We start from the raw sequence: 27029 nt of genomic DNA, 5'->3' as shown, positions 1-27029 counted from the left end.
TATCTTAAGCCATTTTGACAAGATGCTGCTGACCGGATGTTGTTATTTTGTTGAACCGGAACTAATGTGGCATTTAATGTCCCTCCGACCAATTTCAGAAGTCTGCGGACTCTGTTGATCATTTTGAAAAGTCATCTAAAAGGGACTACTACACATCCCTCTCTGTTGTAACTCTGAAAAACAGGCCACGTAAACCCTTTAATACAACAGTACATCAATAAAAATGATGTGGTGGAAAATATACTATAGCCTACAGTTAGAAAATTACAGCACTTGAAAGTTTGCAATATCCGACACTCCGTGAACGCCTCACAAGGTAACACGGCAGGAATGTATTTGTTGGTTGACTTAACGTTCTCTTTTATCCTGTAGGGAACAAGAAGACTGCCTCTCATGAATGGATACTTCGACCTACCTTTACCGTAAATGTTCAATGTGCCCTGTCATGTTTGTGTGTCCGGTGTTGTAAAGCTAGCTACGGAAGCTAACAGTTTGACAGCTCAGCTCGTCTGTAGGCTAACTGGCTAACACTAGCTAACAGGCGGTTTAACCCTGATAGTGACAACAACAATAACATCATCATAACAGCTGAGAAACAGCTCCAATCACTGGATTAGTTTAGCTAGCACTTCTTTCGTAGAGTCAGTTTTGTGCTTATTGAACAAGGGTCTTTATGAAGCAACAGTTTCTTTGTAGCTAGCTAAACGTGAACTACTTTTATCTCCATGTTGACGTGTTATTTGGGAAATGTTTATTGGGAACAGACAGGTACATGACAAGACGTGTAATCCTGAAGAATCAAGTCTTTCTCAGGACGAGTGATGAAACGAATTTGTTACCGACAAGGTAGACAGATCTTCTGATTTATACCGGAGCTTTCATGCTTGACTTTAGATTCCACTTCTAGTCCAGTTTGCATTTCTAGGTCTGCCTTTATTGGAATGCAGCAGGTCTTGCTAGCTTTACCTACAGCAGCTTAAAGCTGTGAAGCTTGTTTTTCGGAGTGTGGAACCTCAACACATTGGGATGGTGTGATACTAAACACCTTTACAGCGAGAGTCATTTACCCAGGATTTCAAAGCTAGTGATTTCCTGCTTTGTCGTGTGTTTTTAAATGCAGTTGTTAGCAATCCTGACTGTTTTAACTTGTATGAAGTCTACAATGTTAGCTGGACAAGCATTGAAGACTTGAAGTGCCTAGGCTGTGACTTCCTACTAGGGCGGATTGAAACTTCAGTTTCTCTGTTTTGACCTGACATGACCTCATGCTGTGCTCAGCATTATTTGCATGCCGACAGAGGTTATTAGTAGAGATCTAAGGATACACTCAACCCATGATACGACTCTAATCCTGATTTTTGGTTCACGATACGATTCTCTAACGATTTTCAAGAAAACTGGATTTAACTCAAAATTTAAATAACTATTATTTTATTTCAGTTCTCAGATATGGACAGTTGAAATATATATATTTGTTCTCTTATATTTCTTTGTAAACAAAGTAATCATTTTGCATTTTTAAGGTGTGTTGGAACTCAAATAAAACCACTGCACACTTTTCTCTGCAACTTGCAAAAATAAACTAAAATCACTGTAAAGAAATATCTTGTTGGAAAATTTCAGAATAATTGTAGAGAAATGGAAAGTGAACAATTCCCAAATGAAAGAATAATATAATACAACAAATAAGGTAAATCTCTTAAAATTAGGGATGTAAATTTCAAGTATTATCCGTGATTGATCTTTGGAAATGTTAACAATCAATTATCGTTTAATCATTAAAAAAACGTAAACGTGTTCCATGTCAAAAATAATTACAAATGTGTTTTTTCCCCTAAATCAAATGTTCCTTCATGACACAGTGTATATTACTGACGGTATTAAACAGCTACAGAATATTGAGGTGTTCAAAATGTTAACAAGCTGAATATCAACGTGAGGAGCAGCTTATAAATAATCTCTGTGGACGCATGGTCATAGAGTGAAGACTCAAACTACAACATGTGGATTTACTGCAACAGGACAACTGAACAGAGTCAGATTTAGACTCACAGTGTCCAGTTTTCTCCTTCTTATTGAGAAAAATAAGCATGTGAACGCGGTCAGGTGTCAGCCGGGAGCACAACTGGGTCAGAATCAGTCCGGTGGCGGAGTAAAAAAGCGCTCGTGGAGACCTGTCACTCAGCTGCAGCCCCCAGCTGAGCGTCTCCGCTGTGTTCAACACCTTCAGTCAGCTGATTCTGAAACATGCTTTAAACTTCAAACACCTCCACTCAGTGAGTGACGAGAGAGACTTAATGATGTTGAACAAGCGGAGTGTAATGAAGATAGCGCCTTCTACTGTTTAATATAATATCAGATACAAATGTTGTTGAATCGATTTTAATCCACCCTTATTTGTATCGATTTTTTACCGTCTTCATGCGATATATCCTTACATCCCTAGTCCTAGGTGACAGGTGTCTCTACTGGTGATAAGCAGAATCACTGTACACCTCACTAATGCTGCAGCTGAGAGTTAGTCAAGGCTTCAAGTTCCAGCCAGTGAACTATAAAAGCTACTCCCCCATCAATAATTGCACTTCACCCCTAAAAGTTATCCTGTAAATGCTTCAAATAGGCAAGGATCCCTTAGATTGCAGTCTTTTTTTTAAGATGTTTGTGTTTCTTTGTGATTGAAGCTCTAATTTCTGCTCTGCTAGACATGTAGATAACTCTCTGTCACTGACTTTAACCTATTAAGGTATTAACATTTACATACTCTAGTTTATAACCGTATTAAGCAGGAGTTTTACTGTGTGGTGTCTCAGATTTACTGTCTCACAGTTATCACTCATGTATGTGTTTGTCTCTGCCTAACCCACAGGTCATGCATGCAACTGGGCCTCAAGCCTGCGCTTTTTACACCCTCAGCCCCTGAGCCAGTGTGTTTCCAGTAGGTGCAGGGTCGTCCTCCTGTTAGTCTCCGATTCTCCCCACTGCCCCCATCTGCCCCAGAATTCCATATGCTAACCCTCTTGAGCATGTTTTACTATATCTGTCTGCGGCGACGCTCCAGGAGTGGGACTCGAGGTGAAGCTCTGACCAGTCGGCGGGCTGTGGAGTCTGGCCAGCGTGCGGTGCTGCCCGTCAGTGTAGAAGAGGAGCAATATGCCAAGGAGGTTCTTGACTTCAGCTCCCACTATGGCAGTGAAAATAGCATGTCCTACACCATGTGGAACCTGGCCGGGGTACCCAACGTCTACCCCAGCTCAGGGGACTTCACTCAGACGGCTGTATTCAGGGCTTATGGGAAATGGTGGGAACAATGTGCCAGTGCCCCGCCACCTTTCCGCCGCACCCCTAAAGGCTTTTACAGCCAGGATTATATTGAGCTGGGCTTTGAGGAGCCTGTCTACCCCACAGCAGTGGAAGTGCTTGAGACTTATTACCCTGGAGCCATTGTTCAGATCCTGGCCTGCTCTCACAACCCCTTTTCCCAGAACCCGGCAACTGATATCAGGTAAAGACAACCCTTTGTCCTCAACAAATGTTTTTAGTTTTCGGAAAAGCAAGTGACATTACAGACATTATTTGAAACACTCTGTTTGTGACCTGAAGTATTATACTGTAACAAATTGATTCCTGACATTTCTATTCTTGGTCCCGTTGCATTTTCCTCTGGGAGACATGCCAATAAAAAGTGCTCCGTTAGTACTAAGAAGGATAACTCAAGAAAATGTTTCAATTTCTGGAGATTTAGCAGAGGGCACTCTCTAACAGTCTTACAATGAAACTGAAAGGTACAAATGTAAGCCAGTTTGAGAGTTTTCACATGAAGCTAATAATCTAAGAAGAGAGTGTAAGCAGGGTAGCATTGATCCACAAATACACACATAACATAACTGGGATTTGAAGCAGTGTGTCTGTAGGGCTGGGCGATAATTTGATAACGATAATTACAGTGCTGTAATTTTCTCAATATAAATATGACAAATGTTCAATAAAAAATTGGATATATTTGAAACTGTAATTACACCCCCCAACCACTGGAAAGGGAGGGGGCACTGATGTGTCTTAAATGCTAGTTGCCACCCAACATTAGACAGAAGAAGAAGAAGACAGTATTGAACAGCCAATCATGTCACAGGATAACACAGGACTTCCACCAGATTCCAAGTCCAGTTTGTTTCTGATCAGCTGTGGTCCCGCTCGGTGCTCTCTTGTCCGTCAACACCCATCAGTTGCATTTTGATGCGCAGCACGGAGCAGGACCGCCGGACAGCTGGAGTCATGTGACCGAGGTTTTCCCGTGGTAATCACTAAATCAAGGATTCTCCTCCTCCTCTCCTCATCCGTGTTGTCTTTCTGGTTCTACGGAAACCTCTGACCTGTTGACTCCAGGCCTGCCTCCGCTCATCATGACAGTTTGTTGTTGTAGTTAAGTTAAAAACGATCTAATGATAACACAGAGTGTTTTATTCTGAAAATTAACCGGATGTTTTCATTTTGTTTTGGTGCCTGACTTCCTGTCCCGCTCCATCTGCTCTGTTGAGATCGATGCGTCGTCCTCCAGCACCCGGCAAAAATAGAAGTCTAGCATATCTGATCCGGAGGGCTCCGACCTGCTGGATCAGAGATGCAGCCAGAATGCAACAGAGCAGATCCAGTAGAAGTTAGCACATTGAGTAGAATAGAAACCTATCAGATCCGTTGCTGTGACTGATCGGAGATGGACCTGACACGGAACTGGTGGAATTTGTCAGTAAGAGCTATGTGGGCCTAAAGACAGCTGAAAGAGCGACAGCGACACTAAAGAAAAAGCGAAACCTACCAGCTGAGTCTTTAATCTAATATTGTGCTGACTCGGCGTAAACTATGAATTTAATACACCTAATTAAATACACTTTAAAGATGTGGGTAATCAAATCTGATTATGCAAATGTTCTCAACCTGAGTAAAATAAGAATCTACAAACTAAATCACAAAAATCTCATCTTACACTAAAGACCTGCTTTAGTCAAAAATGAGGGATTCAAGAAGCTCATCAGAAAACTAAATCCAGATACAAACTAACAAACCGTCTGGTTTCTTCAGCTTTCACTCCACAGCAAAAATCTGCCTTTACATTTAAATGAAATAATGATTTGATTTTTATGGTGATGATTATCAATATTGACTGAAATGAAGTAAATTATCGTAATAGCATCTTCTGTAATATCGCCCAGCTCTAGGTGTCTAAGTGAAACTGCATATTTTTCACACTGTCACTCCTGGCTAACAGAAAATGAAGGTTAGTATATATCAGGGTACGGTCAGGGTGCAGTTTTGGTCATCTTAATCTAATGTTCCAGTGATACATGATAGCTTCAAGTATTTACTTTATTCAAACGTAGCAGAACAAGAGCTGATGAAAGTGAGTAACACCTGGAAAAAGGACAAGAATTTCTCTTCTTACCACTCCAAAATACAACTGGGAATGTATCCACAGGATGGTTTCTGTAGCTGATTCAACCTCATTAAAGCTTTGTTTTATCCATGAATCACACTGAAGGTTCAGAGAACCTATTTCAATGACTGTGGCAGATCTTTACTCTGTCACAAGCTTTTGGGTGTACGTTTGCCTTGCAGGGCATAATCCTTCACAGCACTAAATGTCACTAAAAGCCAAACCTTAGTTGTTATTTATATTGCACAGATGATATCAGGTCAGATTTTTGTGAGCACATCCATCTTAAGATAGATTGGATTATATCTTAAGCCCTCATTTTAGTCAAAGTAGTATGCCACAATGTTTCTTGGAAATGTCTTTTCTCATAAAGTCTCAGCTTCAATGTAAACGTTGCAGGGACATAATGTTAGAACTAGCACAGAGGTAATAATGGATGAGACAGTATCACTGTGTGTGCACATGTCATGTGAAGCTCCCGTTGTTTATTTACACATAGTGCTTATTGTTTTTCCACTCGCCATTACTTCATATATCTGCAGGATCAGTGTTACAGCACAAAGGTGTGATGTAATCTTCTCTATCCCTCTTTCCAATCACAACTCGGTCGAGGCAAATGTGTGTCTAACATGAGTCTGGTTCTGCTGGAGGTTTCTGCCTGTTAAAAAGGAAGTTTTTCCTTGATTGATTGATGATTGATTGATGCAGCCAGGGCGTAAAATTGACTTTATACCCCATCTGCCATTGGCTAGTGACCAAATTTTTTTCACCGGCCATCATCTCCTGCCTCTTTGTTTATCCTTTTTGATTGTGGTGGCTTCACACTGGGAATGTGTCATCACATCTTCCTCAAAACGCTCTTCCCGCCGTGCTTCTTCAAGCAAAGAGAATGAATAGAACTCCAGTAGCTGACGTCACGCCGTTCCCGACGTACCAAATCACAATACAAGTACAGCGCCTCGCGAGGGTCAAAATAGCCTGACAGCCGCCAGAAATGGACGAAAGTATGAAAACAAATCCTCACATGCAATGCAAAATTTTCCATCGGCCACTGGCGGGTGTTGGTTTTTTGTTTTACACGCCAAACTAATATTTTACCCACCATTGGCGCTTGGCGGGTGTTCATTTTACACCCTGGAGGCAGCAGAACTTTGTCACTGCACTGTCCTGGACTCACAATATAAAAAGGGGCTGTTGTGACTGTTAAGCATATTTGATCAGCACCAACTACACTACCAGTCAAAAGTTTGGAAACACCTTCTCATTTAAGGGTTTGTATTTACTTTAATTATTATAAACACTGTAGATTAATACTGAAGACATCAAAACTAAGAAAGAAGATATATGGAATTATTGAATGAGCAAAAAGTGTTAAACAAAGCAGAATCTGTTTTATATTTTAGATCCTGTAAAGTAGCCCCCTTTTTCCTTCATGACAGCTTTGCACACTCTGGGTATTCTCTCAGTCTGCTTCATGAAGTGGTCTCCTGGAATGGTTTCTAATTAACATGAGCCTTGTTAAGAGTTCATTTGTAGAATGACTTGCCTTCTTAATGTGTCTGAGACCATCAGTTGTGTTGTTCAGAGGTAGGGTTAGCACACAATGGATAGCTCTATTTGACTACTGTTGTAATCCAGATTATGGTAAAACCAGATTATTTCATAGTTTTGATGTCTTCAGTATTAATCTACAATGTGGAAAATAATTAAACTAAATAAAAAACATTGAATGAAAAGGTGTGTCCAAACTTTTGACTGGTAGTGTACCTCTGATATGTGATTGGCTGATCTGGTGTCATCAGAAAACGTCTCAGATAGCTTCCATTGTAAAGCTGCACACTTTCATAACAGCACCAAATGTGTATTGATGGATACACTAATATAGCAGGACCTCTATCAGGAAGCTACAATAGTTTAACATTGCCCCCATGGCCTATAATGTGTCTATGTCACTTTTATAAATGAATGTTCACATTAAATGTGTCCACATGTTGGAGCAAAAAATAAACAGTGTTATGCTCCCAAAGTTCTGACTTCCATGCTTCAACAGTTCATCTCTTAAATCTCCTTTCTCTTGTCCAGGTGGGAGGTGTTGTGGTCAGGAGAACCCACAAAGATGCTGACACCCCACGCCCGCCAGTTTTCCCCGAACATCAAGCACATCAACTTCCCCACCAACCTGCTGCGACTGGAGGTTAACAGCTCCCTGCTGGACTACTACACCGAACTGGATGCTGTTATTCTGCGCGGGGTGAAAGAGAGGCCCATGCTGGCCCTCTATAAGATGCCAGTCATCGACATTAGCGACCTGAGTGACAGCGAGGAGGAGCTGTCTGAGGTTGGAGGGCCATTTAGACAAGGTGGAGACGGCAAGAACCAGAGGACGGGGAATGGGTACTTTGACAAACTGCCATATGAGGTGATTGATGCTGAAAGAATAGATACCCTCACATGAAACAACAAAAGTTCTATTATTTGTTCTGTATCTTTTGGAAACAGTGGAAATATTTTTGACTATACTTAATTTCTTAATTGGCTTAAAGGCTCTGGGAAGCCAAATCAACAAAAACGTTCTACCTATGATATTTCAGACCATATATAAATATATTATATATATGTAAAAACTATGTAAAAATATTAGAACTCAACTTCAATCCATTTTTCAAATATGTCCATTACGTTTTTTTAACACGTTTTCACACTGGGTTTTAAGGGAGCCGGTTTAACCTGATTTTATATAAATATCCAACCAATCAGAAATGAAACACTGAGTCATGTGCACACATACTCAACTAAAACTACTCCGCTCCTGCTCAGACTGTCTCCTGACGTCTCAGCCAGCTCCCCTCAGTTTTGTCTTAGCTGTTAGCTTGTTTGTTAATCACGTACTGCCTGTAATCTGTCTGTATAGCTGTCTCTCTGCTCTTTGCACCGCTGTGCTCGTGTGTCCCTGTCTGCACATCCACCGCTGAAGATGACAGCTTGTTGTCATTCTTCTATTTTCATAACTGCAGTGATTTGGGGAAATTTTAGGACGCGGTTGAGTTGAGCCGCGGCCAAGTGGCTAAAGCAGTCCCGCACATACTACACTCATTTCCCTCAAGACCGGTTCACTAACTTACCCCTGGGCCGCTTCACTAACTTTCTCCAGGACCGGTTCACTAACTTTCCCCAGGACCGGTTCACTAAATTTCCCCAGGACCAGTTCACTAACTTTGACCAGGACCGGTTCACCAACTTTCTTCAGGACCTGTTCACTAACTTTCCCCAGGACTGGTTCACTAACTTTCAGGACCGGTTCACTAACTTTCCCCAAACAGCTCAGAGTTTAGACAAACAGCCCCGTCTGACACCCGGAGCCGAGCTCCTCTGCGTACACATACTACCCTTCAGCCTTGTTTGCTCCGGGCGTCCCATGGTCCTGATGCCCAAGAGACTACGGAGTGATAAAACTAATAAATGATAGAAGTCCTGATTCTGAAGTATTTTGTGACTCAGCACTCAGAGACCATTGTAAATGAATAAATCAAAGAGTTAGGCCACGCCCACACAGTCCTGAGAAATGCTTTGACCTGTAAAATAAGCTGTTTTTGAACAGAGTTTCTTCAGACTTATGGATGTTTAATTTTACTCAGATTAATGCTGAAGCTTGATTACACATTACATTTTGATATTCTTTGTGAACTTCAAATATACCATTTACGTTTACAGGGCCTTTAAGGTTTACCTTCTGTTATTATTGTGCTGTATTGAGATTAGTATGTAGGGACATCTCAAATCATAAATCAGCCTTTAGTCGCTGCTGTCCTACCTTGACGTTTTAAACCTGCTGTAGGAGAGCTAGATAACGAATAATCCCTGAATATATGCCAGTGATTATCGAGTAGTATTTTGGCTTGAAATGCCCATCCCTACTTATTACTCATGAATAACAGTGTTTTCCAGTTCTAAGAGAGGACTAAAACTTCAGAGGATAATGAGCCAGTGACAACTCATCTTATGTGAGCATGAAGACATACATTCAATGTTGCAGATTGGAATTTTATCACATAACAAACTTACTGATGCACCTTTCACTAAAGCACCCAACCCTTTAGGTCAGTTTCCCACCTGCTGGAGCCTAAATTTGTGCATCTGCATGTATTTTCATATAGCCTGCAGAGAGTTTTGCATGCACAGTTTGCATGTAAACATGTTATTTTTTTAGTGCACAGAAGGCTTGTTGGTAACAACTGTTAATACTTGAAATTGCTCTTGAGAAGAGGACCAAAAGTCTAGATACAATAGATGCAAAACGAAGCAGCAATCCTCATGGATAGGTACAGATCTGTAGGGCTTATTGCTTTAAAGATAACTGACAAACAACTCAAGATGAGTCATAAGTTGAAAAAGTAGTCACGTCTCTTTTTAGTTGGTTGATTAAATGCACTTTAACACTAGAGTTTAATTCACCTGACAAAGACGACTAGATATAGAATAATTAGTTTGTTGCCTTACCCTATAAATAAATGTTAAACTTCTCTGGTACATTTCAATCACTGTTCTCAAAATAAATAGTCTAGACTGACTCCTAATGATGATTGTGACTAATAGTTTAAACTGGGCCTTAAATCATTTTCCAACCCCCTCAGTCTGCACGTGTGTATTTATATATTTTCCACATGAACACTGTGGCATGCACCCAACCTGACACTTGATCTAGTTTGCACTCCCAGACTTGGAGTCATTTTCATGCCATACCGACGTATCACGTTGTCTGAGACAAGCTTCAAAACACCGGCACCACTCTTGATATTCCTTCTCTTATCTCCTCTCCAAACCGCTGCCATTAACAGCAGTCTTCACAACCGCTGTGTGTTTGTTTCAGAAACACAATATAGCTATTATCTGTCAGCTGATACCCGCTTGAACGCTGTGTATTGTTAATTCACTGCAACACTCACACGCGCACAGTCATTGTTTCTCTTTACGAGGCACACAAACGTGGTGCGGAGCAAAACGGCTCACCTCGTTGTTGATCCTGCTATCAGTGCTTTGTGTCCCAAATAGTCACTATTAAGATCAGGCTGACAGTGGGGATTCAACATTAACATTCCCTGTTATTTTCAGTTCTTAACTAGGTTCCACTATTCCTCAATGTTCTGCAATATGCAATGTTTTGTGATTTATAACCCTCTTTGTCTCTCCTTTTTCTTTTCCCCTTGTTGCTCCTTTCTCCCTCTCCCCATCTTCCATCCGTAGCTCATCCAGCTGATACTGAGCCACCTGACCCTGCCAGACCTCTGCCGTCTGGCCCAGAGCTGTAAGCTGCTGCACCAGCACTGTTGTGACCCGCTGCAATACACCCAGCTGAGTCTGCAGCCCTACTGGGGCCGGCTGAGTGACGCCTCCCTGGGACACCTGCAGAGTCGCTGCACTCTCCTCCAGAGGCTCAACCTGTCCTGGACCGGCAACCGCGGTGCTCTCACCCTGACCGGCTTCAGCAGGTCAGACTGTCAGAAGGCAACAAGTACAGTATTAGAAAACAGGAAGATAACCTTGAAAACTAACAAATACTCACAAGTGCAAGTGTTTGTTTTGAGGGAGCCAAGGAAATAGTAACATACTATTTTCTTCTATTTAGAAGCAAAAGAAAATAAGAATATGTTAAATGATGATGATCTTCCTGTGCAAATACAGAGGGGTGCTGAGGTGGTATACTTTTAATTCTTCCCAACTCGAGTCTGGTCCTGCTGGAGGTTTCTGCCTGTTAAAGGAAGTTTTTCCTCACCACTGTAACTTGCTAAATGCTGCAAAGTGCTCTGCTCATGGTGGATTAAGATGAGATCAGACTGTGTCCTATCAGTAAGAGAGGACTGGATCGGATCCTGTCTTGATGTTGGGTCTTTGTCAATAATCTAACATAGAAAACCGTGTAGACCTGCTCTGTTTGTAAAAGCGTCTTGAGATAACGTTTGTTGATTTGGTGCTATACAAATAAAGATTGATTGATTGATTGATTGATTGATTGATTGATTGATTGGTACAGTTGCTCATGTGATGTTCTTTCCATCTGTTCCTCCTTCAGCTTCATGAAGGCCTGTGGTCTCAGCCTAGTCAGCCTGGAGTTATCATGCTGCCACTTCCTGAACGAGGCCTGTCTGGAGGTCATCTCTCAGACCTGTCCTGGGCTGCAGCAGCTCAACCTGTCCTCCTGCGACCGCCTCCATCCACAAGCCTTCACACACATCTCCAAACTAACACGCCTCCGCAGACTGGTGCTCTACAGGACAAAGATAGAGGTAGGCAGGAGAGGTAGAATAGAATCTCAGGAGGGCACATTTTCACATGTGCTGCTAGATCTGTCCTTCAAAATACAAGTTACCTCGGACTTAGCATGTCTGAAACATTAAAACGCTTGAACACTTAGAGTTTACTCAGTTTAAGTTCAAATATAATATTTTGGCACAAACTTGGTACCAGTACTTGCTGTTTAACTTGTCTTTCATTCAGTTCGGTACACTTACCATGAACTGTATCTCAATCTTTTGTCACGTATTGTTCACTTTTCAACTTCCAAAAGACCCAACGCTGCTTGCAAGTCAAACTTGCCTCTGCAGAAACAACTTGAGCTTTCTCACTTTGCAGCACAAATGAAGCCATTGTCTGTTCCGTCCTCGTTCTTCGTTGTTGTGCTGCAGTATTCATCAGTGTGTCTCATGCTTGTAGGTCTTCTGCAGAACAAGAGAGAAGTGCATCTTTATCTCTTTACTGTCTGGAACCCTCAATGTACTTTACAATAACTTACTTGTTATACAAATATACAAAGAAACTACAGTATGTCAACAATAAAATAATCAATCTTCATTTATATAGTGCCAAATCACACTAACAGTATCTCAAGATGCTTTACAAACAGAGCAGGTCTAGACCACTCTGTGTTAAATTATGAACAAAGACCCACACACCAAGACAGGGTAAGATCCAGTCCCATCTTACAGACAGGACTCAGTCTGATCTCATCTTAATCCACCATGAGCAGAGCACTTTGCAGCATTTAGCAAGTTACAGTGGCAAGGACAAACTTCCTTTAACAGGCAGAAACCTCCAGCAGGACCAGACTAATGTTAGACACACATCTGCTGAGACTGAGTTGGGGTTTGATAGAGGGATAGAAGAGATGAAGAGAGAGAGAGACAATATTGGTGAGACGGATAGTAGTAGTTGTAGCCGCTGGATTCTGGCACATCCACAGCAGCGGGCCGTCTAAGACAGGGTCTCAGAGGAACCTATGAGGCAAGGGAGCTCAGGGACTCCAGAGAGGTCTATGGTTTGTAACTTTAGTGGGACAGGGAGAGTTAAAGTAAGTCTACAATACAATACAGTCAGCCTGGTCTTATCCGACCATTTAGGCATTGTAGCTTCTTGTGATATACAACATAATGAAGTCATGTGTACAGTCATGGCCAAAGGTTTTGAGAATGACACAAATATTACATTTTCACAAAGTCTGCTGCTTCAGGGTTTTTAGGTGTTTTTGTCAGATGTTTCTATGGTATAATGAAATACAATTAGAAGCATTTCATAAGTATCAAAAGCTTTTATTGAGAATTACACAGAATTCATGCAATAAGTCAATATTTGCAGTGTTGACCCTTCTTTTTCAAGACCTCTGCAATTCTCCCTGGCATGCTGTCAATCAACTTCTGGACCAAATCCTGACTGATGGCAGTCCATTCTTGCATAATCAATGCTTGGAGTTTGTCAGAATTTGTGGGTTTTTGATTGTCCACCCGCCTCTTGAGGATTGACCACAAGTTCTCAATGGGATTAAGATCTGGGGAGTTTCCTGGCCAAGGGCCCAAAATCTTAATGTTTTGTTCCCCGAGCCATTTTGTTATGACTTTTGCTTTATGGCAAGGTGCTCCATCATGCTGGAAAAGGCATTCTTCATCACCAAACTGCCCTTGGATGGTTGGGAGAAGTTGCTCTTGGAGGACGTTCTGGTACCATTCTTTATTCATGGCTGTGTTTTTAGGCAAGATTGTGAGAGAGCCCACTCCCTTGACCGAAAAGCAACCCCACACATGAATGGTCTCAGGATGCTTCACTGTTGGCAAGAGACAGGACTGATGGTAGCGCTCACCTCGACACAATGGTGTCATGCACCATCTTCCTTTTAAAGTGTCCAGTCACTCAATCATGACAGATTGATCGCCAGCCTTGTCCTCATCAACACCCACACCTGTGTTAATGTGTGTGACACCTGTGTGTCATTGAAATGATGTTAGCTGGTCCTTTTGTGGCAGGGCTGAAATGCAGTGGAAATGTGTTTTTGGTGATAAAGTTAATTTTCAAGGCAAAGAGGGACTTTGCAATTAATTGCAGTTGAGCTGATCACTCCTCATAACATTCTGGAGTATATGCAAATTGCCATTATAAAAACTGAAACAGCAGACTTTGTGAAAATTAATAGTTGTGTCATTCTCAAAACTTTTAGCCATGACTGTACTTACAAGCCCTTGTCACAGGATGCATTCACTAGTTGTATGAGCTTGACCTTTTGACAAAAGAGTGATGCTCCCTTGTTGTCTTGTGTTATTTTGATATTCTTAAGTGTCCTGATCAATGTTCATTTCGTTAACGAAAATTCTGACAACAAATGTTCGTCAATTATATATTTTTTAATGACGAAAACAAGACTATGACGAGCTGAACTGCATCACTGATAATAAAAACTCTGACCAACATATGTTTGACGATGACGAGACGAAAACTCTAGTGGCAGACATAAGGAATCCATGTTTCCCCCGCTGTGCGTCTAATCTTTAAAGATAAAAGTGATGACTTCCTGTGACAGGCTGAGTTATTATCTGAGGTGCTCAGTGTTAGCTTGGTCTCTACCTGCAGCAGGTGTGCTTTATGAACCAGCTCTCCTCACCTCCATGCATCTGTCTCATCTTCATTGAGGATTTTTACCCCCGGTGTGCATTAGTGACAAAGACACAACCGGGGGACGTCTGTTTCTGTTTTAGGATTATTTGATGTTTGACTTTTTTGCTGCCATTACTGTAAACAGCTCCGAGTCTAGAGCGTGATTTAATCCAGTTTGGTGAAACATCAGACACATTTAGTAAGTTTTGATCAACTCCTTGTTGAAAGATGCAGATGTATTTCAGAGTGCCATGAACTGTCTGTCTATCCAGTGCACCTGTCACTGCAGGTACATTCAAAAAATGTGCAATACAGTCCTTTCATGGCATTTTTCTGTGAATCAAGAGAATCAAAAGAGTCACAGTGGCCACATCAAGAATGTTTTCTTTTGACTTTTAAGCAGGGACAGGCTGAATTATTTAACTTAAGATATTACACAAGCAAAAGTGTTAAGGAGTGAAATGTTGACAGTTTTAACACTTGGTATAACGCTGATACCGATATCTGATGGACTACATGAATTATTTAAAGAGTGAAGATGTTTTGGCTTAAATCAAAGACTAGATAAGATTTAAGATAAAAGAACAACATAATGTTGAGGAGTAGGAATGTTTTGCTGGGATGCAGTTGGCCAATCTCTTTAAGTGCACCCCATGTACACAGGCTATAGCCCTCGTCACAGTGGTCACTGGTTCGACTCAAGGCCATGATCATTTGCTGCATGTCTTCCCCCCAGTCTACTCCTACATGTCCTGTCTCTCTGCAGCTGTCCTATCCAATAAAGACAAAAATGCCCACAAAAGAGGAAAAAAGAGGTTTCTCCACTTCCGTATCGTGAATCAGTAAAACCGCACGCTTCCCCAAGGGAATCACACCTATGTTTCATACATTTTAAACAATGTATCACTAGGAAATTGAATATATTGTGGAAGGTTTACATTACTTTAATACATCTTTATGAAGCCTCCCAAGAATTTAAGACTAGCAAGCTCACAAGCAATATTTGAAGGTACGTGTTTTATTTTGAGTTCATTCTTTGTTGTTGTCTTTTAAGATGACCTGAGTCAACTCTTAGCCCAGGGGCCTCAAAATATCACACCACATGTGTTCATGTTCAGGCCCGTCTGACGTGTAAAAACCACTGTCTTGTGTTTTGGTTTTGTTCCTCTGTGTTTCTTCAGAGTTTGTCATGTTTCAGAGCGGTGTTGCGGGCAAGGATGCAGGGTAGGGTTTCTGCGGTGGAGCCAGGCATCGTGCTGCAGGTTGTTTATACCCCAGCACACAGAGCGAGCTGTGTGTCTGTTTGAGAGCCCGACATCTCAGCTGTCATTACCCTGTCACTGCTCTAATTAAATGGCTAGCTCGCCGGAGAGAGGCGTTTATAAAGATGCCAGCTACAGACTCGAGCGCACACACCAGCCCCGCACGCACAAAAGGCTTTCACTTTCATGTCTCACACTTTCTCCTGCCACTGAGGTACATGTGTTGGCAGTTCTAGTGTTGAATTCCCATATCTCCATCCAAGCTGCAGTGCCACTAGAGAGATCTGTGTCCTCACTGTGTGTGAAGGGAAATGCTGCACCATATTAAATTCTCTTAATCCACAAAGTGTTAACTGAGTGCACAAGGCAGCAGACAGTAAATCACATAGGACTTACTTTGACTAGACATGTTCTTGTTATTTAAATGGTCCCTTTATTCTAGCATACAGTGGAAATATACTCTCAGGTAAAATGTCTTATTTAGGTAGATGTATGTCCCCTATTGGTCCCAAAGTCGCAAATTATTCTAAGAAATAACCAAAACAAAAATAAATAAAATTTCATAACATATTCATGATCTGAGTATGACAACTCTGCATCTTCCTGTTTTTTTCCCCTTGTTTTCTCTGCAGCAAACAGCTATTTTGAGTATCCTGACTTTCTGCATAGAGCTGAGACACCTCAACCTAGGGAGCTGTGTGAGGGTGAGAACAAAAAACAACACACACACACCCACGCATAAACACACACACACACACAGTCCAAATAAAGCACAGTCTGTTAACAATATAACCCTCCATGTGTGTTTGTTGAATAGCAGCTTGTCTAAAAGATGGCGAGACATCAGTGCTGTAGCTGCAAACAATAAACTGGTTGGGTGTAAAATAGAAGAAGCCAGCGATAATGACACTGAACACAATTTAAGTGAATACTTTATTGTCCGTTCTTGGCTCAGAATCCGTCTTCAGCTTAACGTCACAGCACAGTTGAAACCTCAGTGACGAGAGCACACAGAGAAGACACAAAACAATGAGCCTCGGCATATTAGGAAGCTGATTGGCCCCTTTGTTTCTCAGGAAGATAATTTCTAGCATGGATTTTTACATATGCTTGAAGGAATAGTTTGACATTCATGGGAACATATTTTTTATGAATGATTTGTCCTTTTTTTGTAGAAATTTAAAGTACAGCCTCCCTTTGTGGTATACATTGTCATTGTCAAATGTATTAAACAATCAATCAATCAATCAATCAATCAATCAATCTTTATTTGTATAGCGCCAAATCACAACAAACATTATCTCAAGACGCTTTTACAAACAGAGCAGGTCTAGACCACTCTATGTCAAATTATGAACAGAGACCCAACACCAAGACAGGATAAGACTCAGTCTTACCTCACCCTTATCCACCATGAGCATTGCGAACTTCCTTTAACAGGCAGAAACCTTGAGCAGAACCAGACTCATGTTAGACAGCCATCTGCCTCGACCGAGTTTGGTCTGGAAAGAGGGATAGAGGAGAATAAGAGAGAGAGGGAGCGGTGATAGTGATGAGACGAGTAGTAGAAACTGTTGCTGCTGGAGTCCAGCACGTCCGTATCAGCTGGAGTCTGGAACGTCCACAGCAGGAGGACGTCTACGGCAACTCAGAGGAACCTACGAGACAAGGGAGCTCAGGGACTCCAGAAAGGTCTATGGTTAGTAACTTTAATGGGACAGGAAGAGTTAAAGTAAGTGATGAAGGGGAAGGGGGGTGAGATAGGATCCCAGTGTGTCAGTTCCCCCGGCAGTCTAAGCCTATAGCAGCATAACTAAGAGCTGGTCCAAGCCTGATCCAGCTCTAACTATAAGCTTTATCAAAAAGGAAAGTTTGAAGCCTACTCTTAAAAGTAGAGAGGGTGTCTGCCTCCCGGAACCAGACTGGTAGATGATTCCAAAGGAGAGGGGCCTGAGATCATAGACTGTATGATTAATGGACATAGAATCTGTGACGTCACCCGTCTGTTCCTGAGCGCTGTTTTGAAGACAATTGTCGGCAGCAGCCATATTGGAAATGCTGAACACAACCAAACTTTGTCCGAGCTAGTGTGAGGTAAAGAGGCGGGCCTTTAGATGTTTTGCTAACAGCTACAGGGTGCCCGCCTGTCAATCAAGTCAGCTACGCCCTTATTTGGGCATTACTTGAAAGTTTAATATCTCCGGAAATACTGAGTTAAAAAAAAATTTCACCCCGTTTTGAACCAGGCTGTAAACATGTTTATTTCTGCTGTAAAGATCGTCTCTTTGAATGGGTGTGTATGTGGTTTGTGGTGTTTCTGCTGCCAGCCTCAAGTGGACGCTTGATGAACTGCAGTTTTTAACACTTCTGCATCATATTTAAAGAACAGAGGTTGCCACTTAGTAAAAATGCAACTAAAACCTGAACTGTTTCAGGCAGAAGTTTTAACATCACTCACTTCTCCCTCTTGAAGCCTCCTGCATGCCGTGACTCTATGAGTAAGGTGCCTGCACTGGCTGTGTGGCAGTTAAATTGCATTTCTTTGCTTTCATCTTTGGATAAAAGGATGAAATATGACCAACATTACCTGACACCAAAGAACAATAACAGTTTTGCAAAAACAAATCTGTTCTTGAAAGACGGTTTCATTTATTTCCTGCTGAAGGCGTTCTCTGTCGGTGCTTTGTTCTCTCTTGGGGTTGTCAAGGTATGTCCCTCAAAGCAGAAGATACAGCTTATCACCTTTTACTATCACTACATTTACAAAGTTTGCTCAACATACATTATTCAGTTTAAGGGAAGTTAGTTAACACTCACTATTTTTGTTCTGGGCCTTCTAAAAGCAAACAGTTCATATATTAAAATTGAATTTTATTGTGTTGCTGGAGCGAAAATAAAAAAACTCTACACCTTGATAACATCATTCAAGACAAGCACACAAACATGACAAAACAACACCAAACTTAACCCTCTATCTCAGACTTAGCACTTGAGCTGCTGCTGTAGAGTGGCATACTTGAAGGAGATCAACTGTGAACTGACGTGGAGCTCTACAGGCCCTCCACGAGCCTCCAGACTCAAACACACTACTGTCCTGCAGACGCTGCCTTGGGAGTGTAAATATAAGTTGACTGTTGCCTGTCTCTCCTGTAGATTGATGACTATGATGTTGTGGCCAGTATGCTTGCTGCTCGCTGTCGCTCACTCTGCTCCCTGGACATCTGGCGCTGCAGGAACCTCACTGACCGAGGCCTAGCTGAGCTTGTCTCTGGCTGCAGGTAGATCACACCTATTGTTGTTGTTGTCTTATTCTTACCTTCATGTAGGAAAATGAATAAGTTTGAATCCAGTTTCACATCATGCAGTTTGATTCTGAAAAACCACTGTCAGCTTAGTGTCATCTTCTGAAGAGAACACTTCATCAATCAATCAATCTTTATTTGTATCGCACCAAATCACAACAAACATTATCTCAAGACGCTTTTACGAACAGAGCAGGTCTAGACCATACTCTGTCAAATTATGAAGAGAGACTCAACACCAAGACAGGATAAGACTCAGTCTGACCCCACCTTAATCCACCATGAGCATTGCACTTCGCAGTATTTAGCTAGTTACAGTGGCGAGGAAAAACTTCCTTTAACAGGCAGAAACCTCGAGCAGAACCAGACTCATGTTAGACAGCCATCTGCCTCGACCGAGTTGGGTCTGGAAAAGGGGATAGAGGAGAATAAGAGACAGAGGGAGCGGTGATAGTGATGAGACGACTAGTAGTAGCTGTTACTGCTGGAGTCCAGCACGTCCGTATCAGCTGGAGTCTTGAGCGTCCAGGAGGACGTCTATGGCAGCTCAGAGGAACCTACGAGACAAGGAAGCTCAGGGACTCCAGAAAGGTCTATGGTTAGTAACTTTAATGGGACAGGGAGAGTTAAAGTAAGTGATGAGGGGGTTGGGGGTAAGGGGGTGAGATAGGATCCCAGTGTGCCAGTGTGTCAGTTCCCCCGGCAGTCTAAGCCTAAAGCAGGATAACTAAGAGCTGGTCCACGCCTGAGCCTGCAGTCCCAAAATGCCTTCCAAATCAACACTCTGAACCAAAACAACTTAGTCTAGCTGCTGTCAGCGTCCAGATTTGTCACCCCCGTGCTCTCTTTGTTTACGTTTGTTCAGGATGCTGGAGGAGTTGGACCTGGGTTGGTGTCCCACTCTGCAGAGCAGTACTGGATGTTTCCAGAACCTCGCCCGCCGCCTGCCCCGACTGCGCAAACTCTTCCTCACTGCAAACCGCACCGTCTGTGACTCAGACATAGAAGAGCTGGCCGCTAGCTGCCCCTCACTGCAGCACCTGGACATCCTGGGTAAGCTCTCATTCTATCTTTTTTTTATCTGTAGCTGTTAATATGTTTCTCACATAAACTTGTAATGTAGCGTATTATTGACATGTTTTACCTTAAAACCAGTGAGTTTAACTTTGCTCACTTTCGGCAGCAGTCTATTTAGCATCATTAATAACACCTCATAAATAGTATTTGCCCATGAGGTTATTTGTTATAAATGGACATTTGCTTTCAAAGATATTTGACATCGTCTGTCATTGTCTTTTAATTCTAAGTTTGAATTCAAAAAGTTTCTGAAACCTCTGCAAACACAAACCTGCAAAAATGCTTTGTGTCAATATAAATAAAATACTGCTCACTGGGCAAAGTTGCAAAAGTAGTAACTGCCGTGTGAAACACTGGAGCTCCAGTTGCATAATGTGACAGGCTTGGCAGCTCAGTAGCATTACACGCATTATCCAGGCTGCCTGTGCTGAAGTGTCAGTTCTGTGGCTATTACAAGTTGGCTGCAGTAGCTGAGTCTTTCTATATGCTGAGGAGTAAATCATCTGTTTCAAACTTCTGCACATAAAATGTTTTCTGGGCTGTGGAGTTTATTTATGTCTGTTTGAAGTAAACCTGTATTGTACATTTATGAAACAAACAGCTTACAGGAAAGACCACGTTGTGTTCTGCAGGTGGACTTCATTTTACTATATTTACTCACTTTTTTTTATTCCTCCTGCATTTTTCTGCTCATGTCGTGATTACATTTTCTTCTCATGCTTCCCCCCCTGACAGGTACACGGTTAGTGAGTGCAGCCTCACTGAAGAAACTTCTCCAGGCTTGTCCCAAACTTCTCCTCCTGGACGTCTCCTTCTGCTCTCAAATAGACATGCGGGTCGTCCAAGAGCTCACGGGTGTCTTCCCAAACGTGGCCATCAAGAAGAGCTTCACTCAGTGACCTAGGCTCTTCTGGTTTCTCCACAGTCCAAAGGAAGTGAGAGGAGCAAAGTGCTTGCCAGCATACACTGCCCAAAAGTGGATAAGAGGCAGGTCAGATGCTGATGGAGATTTCTGACCTGTGAGTGTGTTTGTATCACAAACAAGATCCGTTTTTTTTCCGCAGTCAGAAAATAAAGCTGCACTGGAAAGACGGATTAAGTGGCTGAACACAAACAGTTACAGACTTGAGGCCAAGGGATTATAAAACAAGACGCTCTGTCTTTTGAACACTAGAAATTAGAGTTGTTGCAGTAAAGCTGCTACATCCTAAAATCTGAATCAGCCCTTACATAATGCCAAGCAGCACAAGGCTAGAAAAGCGCCTTGGTTCTGGATGCAACACACATAAAAAAACCCAAGGAATTTTGGAGCGATCCTCTTGAACATTTTGAAAGAAGAGATGGGACAGAAAAGTGTGGAAAATAATCGTATTTGACACTGCAGGAAAACTCCTTCAAGATGCATGTTCATCTCAACTGGTAACATGTTAAAACGTTCAAAGATCAGGGCCTTAGACAGTGTCCTGTCAGAATGTGAAGGCATCTTTCAGTTCCATTTAATTGAAGAAATCCTACACAGAGCTTATCAATCAGTTAACTGGAACTTTAAGGGTTAAAACAAAGTAGTGAACCATGTTTCATTTTGTACAGTGTGATGTGGAGAGTGTCAAAGTCAAACCTGAGACTACATATCACAACTGAAGTTGTGTTTTCACAAGGTGGGTGCAGAATCATACCCTACTCTCACGTTGAAAGAAAACACACCATCAACTGTCCTCACGCCTGAGATTCACAGAGAGGAAGTTGTCATCAGAAAGCTTACAGAATGTGAGTCATTGTGAAAAAGCGGACATTTAGTTTAGTCAGCATGTGAAAACATCCAACGTATCAAATCAGCTCATTTGATTAAAAAAAAGAAGTGATGCAGCTAAAAGTCCAAAAAACAAAAGAATACAAAATTAAAGAAGAGAAACAGCAAATCCTGACATAAGCTGAACCACCCGTTTAGAAAGCAAATGGAACTGTAAAAAAACTAAAGTTTACTCTTCATTTTTGTAATGACTTAGAATATTTCGCTGGCACAATGTAGAGAAGTTTCAAACCACAGTAACTGTTCTCCTCCACATTCACCGTAAACACTGTTGTAATGATGATACACACATTTGAAAAGCACTTCCCAAAAGAAACCTTCAGCACGGTGTGATGAGTCCTCAACTGTGCTTGAAGTTTTGTGTTAGATTAGATCCGTCTGAGAACGTCACGAGAGCTGACATGCCTGAATCAGGTGAATTTCATTTTCAATCCGCCATACTAAATAAACAGGGTGTTTCAAAGTTACTTTTTTTATGCTAGACTTTTCAACAAGTTATCCTGGTCGAGGATTGCGCAATTTCAGGCTAGGTTTATAATTTAGCAAGGCCAAAGTTTAAGGTGTTCGATCACTTTTTTATGCTTCGATCATGCGGATCATTCTTTTAGTTGTATGTTGTTTTTGGCCGTGTTATTTTAAGGGAGCAAGATTGACTAAAACTACATGATGAAGTTTCAAAGTCAGCTGCACAGTGGTTTCATAATGTTGCATGCTTCTCTAAGCCGTCTGCCACTGTCGTTTTAATAGGAACACTTCCTCGGATGGTAAGAGGTTCCAGTAAGTTTAACAGTGTAAATACTCGGTGACCTCAGTATTTTTCCTGTAACTCAGGGGTTTGAATATTTCTTCTGTTTTTATGTTTTTGTTTGTTTGTTTACATTTATTGTGCTAACAGCACCAGCACAGCAGACATTTTTACAGACAGACGGAGTCACCTCTGGGGCCACCTGCAGTCTCTGTTAATCTTCAAGAACAAACACCTGTTAAAGAAACAGATCAGTCCGCACTGCACAGCACTGATGTAACCTGGACAAAGATTTTGGGGGCTTTTTTTTGGGGGGGGGTGTGGAATGTTGTAATTATATGATTGTGAAAAAAACATTGTTGCTATTTAATTTTTGTAATATATGAAGTCACATTTGCAATGTGGCAGAAGTGCTTGGAAAGCAATTCTCTTTTGAAACTTGAAGTTTTTTTTGTTTTTTTTAAGCTAGGCTACTAGTCAATATTTGTGCCTTATACTCCTGTTTGAATGTGGCGTGTTGTCCATGTGGTATCGATTGTAGTGAACCGCTTTGCTTTACTGCCTTTCAACCAAAGTACCAGTAATACCCCAACACCTGGTCTTCAATCTCACTGACCAGTCTGTATGCCATAAACTGTACGTCAGCCAGGGTACTTAATATGCAAAATAATATTTATTTATATTCGCTCTTTCATCTAAATGTTATTTAAATTCATTTCCCTGATATATATCAGCTATGATATACATTTTGAAAGTTAGTGTTTTCTTTTCTTTTAAACTCTGAGTCATAAAAGATACATGTAATGAACCTATGTTATTCATGCATTCATACATGTTTGGCCTAGCTTAGCATAGACATGACTCATGTTACTAGCTCAGCTGAGAATGATAGCAAAGGAAAACCATTGAGTGCAGAAGACAATGCTCCCCTGTAAAGCCTGGTTTATACTTCTGCGTCAAATCGACGGCATAGCCTACGCGCCTAGGTCTGCGTAGCTCCCGTACCTACGCAGAGGCCTACGCACGCAGCCGAAATGCACCTCCTCCCAAATGTATCTATGCGGACTGCAAGCCTTGTGATTGGTCAGCTTGGCGGCAATGTATTTCCGGCATTTACATCTCTTCCAGGATCCCGCACATCAGCCGCGTATTTCATTTCCTCCGACGTCGTCATAACCGTGTCATGTGAGATAAAGTTTGCTTTGGAGCTTTTATTTTAAACAACACATTCACTAATGTGTGTTATTGACTAGCTTGCTAATGTAATCATTAATACTCACCTGTAGATATAGACTTTTGTTTGAATTTGTGATGGTGCAGTGCTAGTTGTGTAATGTTCTAGATACCACTAAGGACAGAGGTCTTGTCTTTGTCAATGCTCATGGGGATATTATTTAGAGTTCATATTTGTATGTCTGTTTTCTGGGAAAACTAATTTAAACTTTGGGTATTTAGTGTTTCTCATCAGAGTTGAGGTTTTGGACCTACATGGAGGTAACAGAACATTTGAATTGGTTAGATTATTTTGAAACTTGAAATTATATTCCTAAAATCCTTGTTTGGTTCTTGATCCGGACAGCTTCTCTGCTTCGTGTCGCCGCTACACACGGCTAAGCACAACCCAGATCCATCAAACAGAAGTCAACCTCCTTATCTGATTATGGGTTGGAATTGGAAACAAAAAAAATGCTGGACATTCAAGTTACTTTAGCGTTAAAGTGGATGTATTTTAATTTTCCGTGGTGTTTTTAAAAGAATGGATGTGGTAACAGTGAGACACATCAGCCCTCAGATGATGCAAATATTACTCCAGTGAGGGGAAGTCAGCTGGTTGACTAGAAGTGAAGAAGTGCATACATCACATTTTCCTGGCCCACGTAATCCAGGCAGTCATTTGAAGTACATTATGAGAGATCCAGCTTCACAGTTAAAACACTGATGATGCATAGAGTCACCTGGAACTGTCAGGAACAGCAATTATTGAAGGCAGACTGTTAGAAAGTGTTCACTGCTCTCTGATGGTCAGAGTTAGACCCATGGAGCACCACGCTTCAGCACTATCTGTTCTCCCCTACCTGGAATGACTGTGTTGGCCTTGCTCTCTGTAATGAATATGCATTGTCTCTCCTCCCACTCTGGATGTGTGATCAACCTTTGTGCCATTGGTAGGACATGCAGTGACGCCCCCTGTGCTGCAGTGTGGAAAGATTGTGCCTCTGTCATGATGAAACTGGGTGCTTCACTTTCACCAGATTTTCAATAAACCCAAGGCTGATGCAGTAACTGAGTCTGTGAGCTTCTTTCATTAGCATATAAGAAACTACACTGTGCACATAGATAAGAGTCAGTGTCTTCTTTCTGTGTTTTCTGACCTCTGTGATGTTTGTAATGTCGAATGTGAAGCACTTTGAACTGCCTTGTTGTCGTAAAGTGCTGTATAGTTACTAACCATGGACCTTTCTTGAGTCCCTGAGCTCCCTTGTCTCGTAGGTTCCTCTGAGTCGCTGCCTTACACAGGACTTCCACCAGATGTCCGGTGTGTCTCCGATCCGCTGCATTCTGGCTCCTTACTCTCTCGTCCGTAAACACCCATGGGTTGTGTTTTTGGAACGCAGCACGGAGCAGGACAGCCGGACAGCTGGAGTCATGTGACCGAGGTTTTCCTGCAGTAATCACTGAATCTAGGATTCTCCTCCTCCTCTCCTCATCCATGTTGTCTTTCTGGTCCTCTGTAAACCTCTGACCTGTTGACTCCAGGCCTGGCTCCGCTCATCATGACGGTTTGTTGTTGTAGTTAAGTTAAAAACGATCTGGTGATAACACAGAGTGTTTTATTTTGATAATTAACCAGATTTTGTTTTGGTGCCTGACTTCCTGTCCCGCTCCATCTGCTCTGTTGAGATTGATGCGTCGTGCTCTGGCGTCCGGCAAAAATACAAGTCTTGTGTATCTGATCCGTTGCGTTCCAACCTGCTGGATCAGAGGTGCAGTTGGAACGCAACGGAGCGGATCCAGTGGAAGTTAACACATTGACTAGAATAGAAACCATGATGTGAGGGATCAGAGACAGATCTGGTGGAATGTGGCCTTTAGACATCCTGCTGCTGTGGATGTTCCATACTCCAGTGGCCACAGCTACAACTACCACTACTATACGTCTCATCACTATCATCTCTCTCTCTCTCTCTCTCTCTCTCTCTCTCTCTCTCTCTCCCTCTCTCCCTCTTTCCAACCCCAATTTACTCAGTCGAACCAGATGGCTGTCCAACATGAGTCTGGTTCTGCTCGAGGTTTCTGCCTGTTCAAGGAAGTTGTTCCTTGCCGCTGTTACTAGCTAAATACTGCGAGGTGCAATGCTCATAGTGGATTAAGATGAGATAAGACTGAGTCCTGTCAGTAAGAGGGGACTGGGTCCTACCCTGTCTTGATGTTGGGTCTTTGTTAATAATGTAACAGAGTGGTCTAGACCGGGGGCTCCCAAAGTGTGGGTCGGGACCCCCTGGGGGATCGCGAGACACAAATTGGGGGTCGTGAGATGTCTTCCAGAATTTTTTTAAATTAGTACATTTTACCCATTATAGGAGAAAATATCAACAAAAATAGTTGCTAGATTTGAAATAAAACCTTGGAAATTAGAAAATGTAATGAGTTTTCTGCCTTTCTATGTTTCCAGATGACTCCTAAGTTTAGGGTTAGTGAACAGTTAATTATCAAAAGCATCAGTAGCAGTAGGTTAATTCATAGCAGCACAGGAAACACAGACACATGCTCATAGTTTAGTTTAGTTTATTTTAGTTTATTTATTATTCATCGTGTCGTGCACCTTAAGGTGCCCAGCCCATATGGACTTACAAGACACTACAAAAACAAAACGAAATAGGAGCAACAACATAAGAAGAAAAAGAAAAATAGAAGAAAGAAGAGCAGTTACAATACTGCACATGTCCAACAATGATCTAAAGTAATTCAAAAGCACAGTGGTACACTTCAGACATTTGACAGTGACAACAACTAAATCAGACATAGAGTGTGCTCCTACACTGCTGAACAGCATTTAACACAAACTGAGCAAACTGGAACACTTTGTGAGTAAACAGGAACTGAAGTCTATCTTCATCAGACACGGAAAACAAATCAGGACAGTTTTCTGATATTTTGTTGAAAAGGAGGCACCTGAGATCATGATATGAAGGACGGTAGAATAAAAAGTGCATTTCATTTTCAACTTCCTCCAGATCACACAAGGAACACTTTCTCTCCTCCTCTGGAACAGAGTGGAAGCGACCTGTTTCTAATGCTTGAGGAAGGATACCACATCTCAGCTGAGCACACACAGACCTCTGAGCTCTGGTTAGGTTAAGAGTGACGTAAAGCTCTGGCTGATACATGTTTTTTTAACAGACAATATGTTCTTAGTTTGGGCTTGCACAGGACTTCTTCTAACCATTTGTGTTTGTAAGTGTCAAATAGTTTTGTTTTAATCATATATAGG

The 27029-nt window shown here is 41.8% G+C and overlaps 1 protein-coding gene across 1 annotated transcript; it reads left to right on the top strand.

Moving 5' to 3' along the window:
• Nucleotides 1–293: 293 nt before the first annotated feature.
• On the top strand, nt 294–24820 carry fbxl4 (F-box and leucine-rich repeat protein 4). The gene is made up of 9 exons (XM_034698377.1): nt 294–422; nt 2867–3502; nt 7511–7847; nt 10670–10914; nt 11496–11709; nt 16236–16307; nt 18757–18881; nt 19771–19958; nt 20718–24820. Exons 2-9 carry the CDS (start codon nt 3006–3008, stop codon nt 20879–20881), a joined length of 1842 nt encoding a protein of 613 aa, XP_034554268.1. The 5' UTR covers nt 294–422; nt 2867–3005; the 3' UTR covers nt 20882–24820.
• Nucleotides 24821–27029: the final 2209 nt, after the last annotated feature.

Source organism: Notolabrus celidotus, chromosome 12 (genome assembly GCF_009762535.1).
Source record: "Notolabrus celidotus isolate fNotCel1 chromosome 12, fNotCel1.pri, whole genome shotgun sequence".
NCBI classification, from domain to species: Eukaryota; Metazoa; Chordata; class Actinopteri; order Labriformes; family Labridae; genus Notolabrus; species Notolabrus celidotus.
Note: the sequence above shows the minus strand (reverse complement) of the source record. Positions and strands in the feature narration are given on the sequence as shown.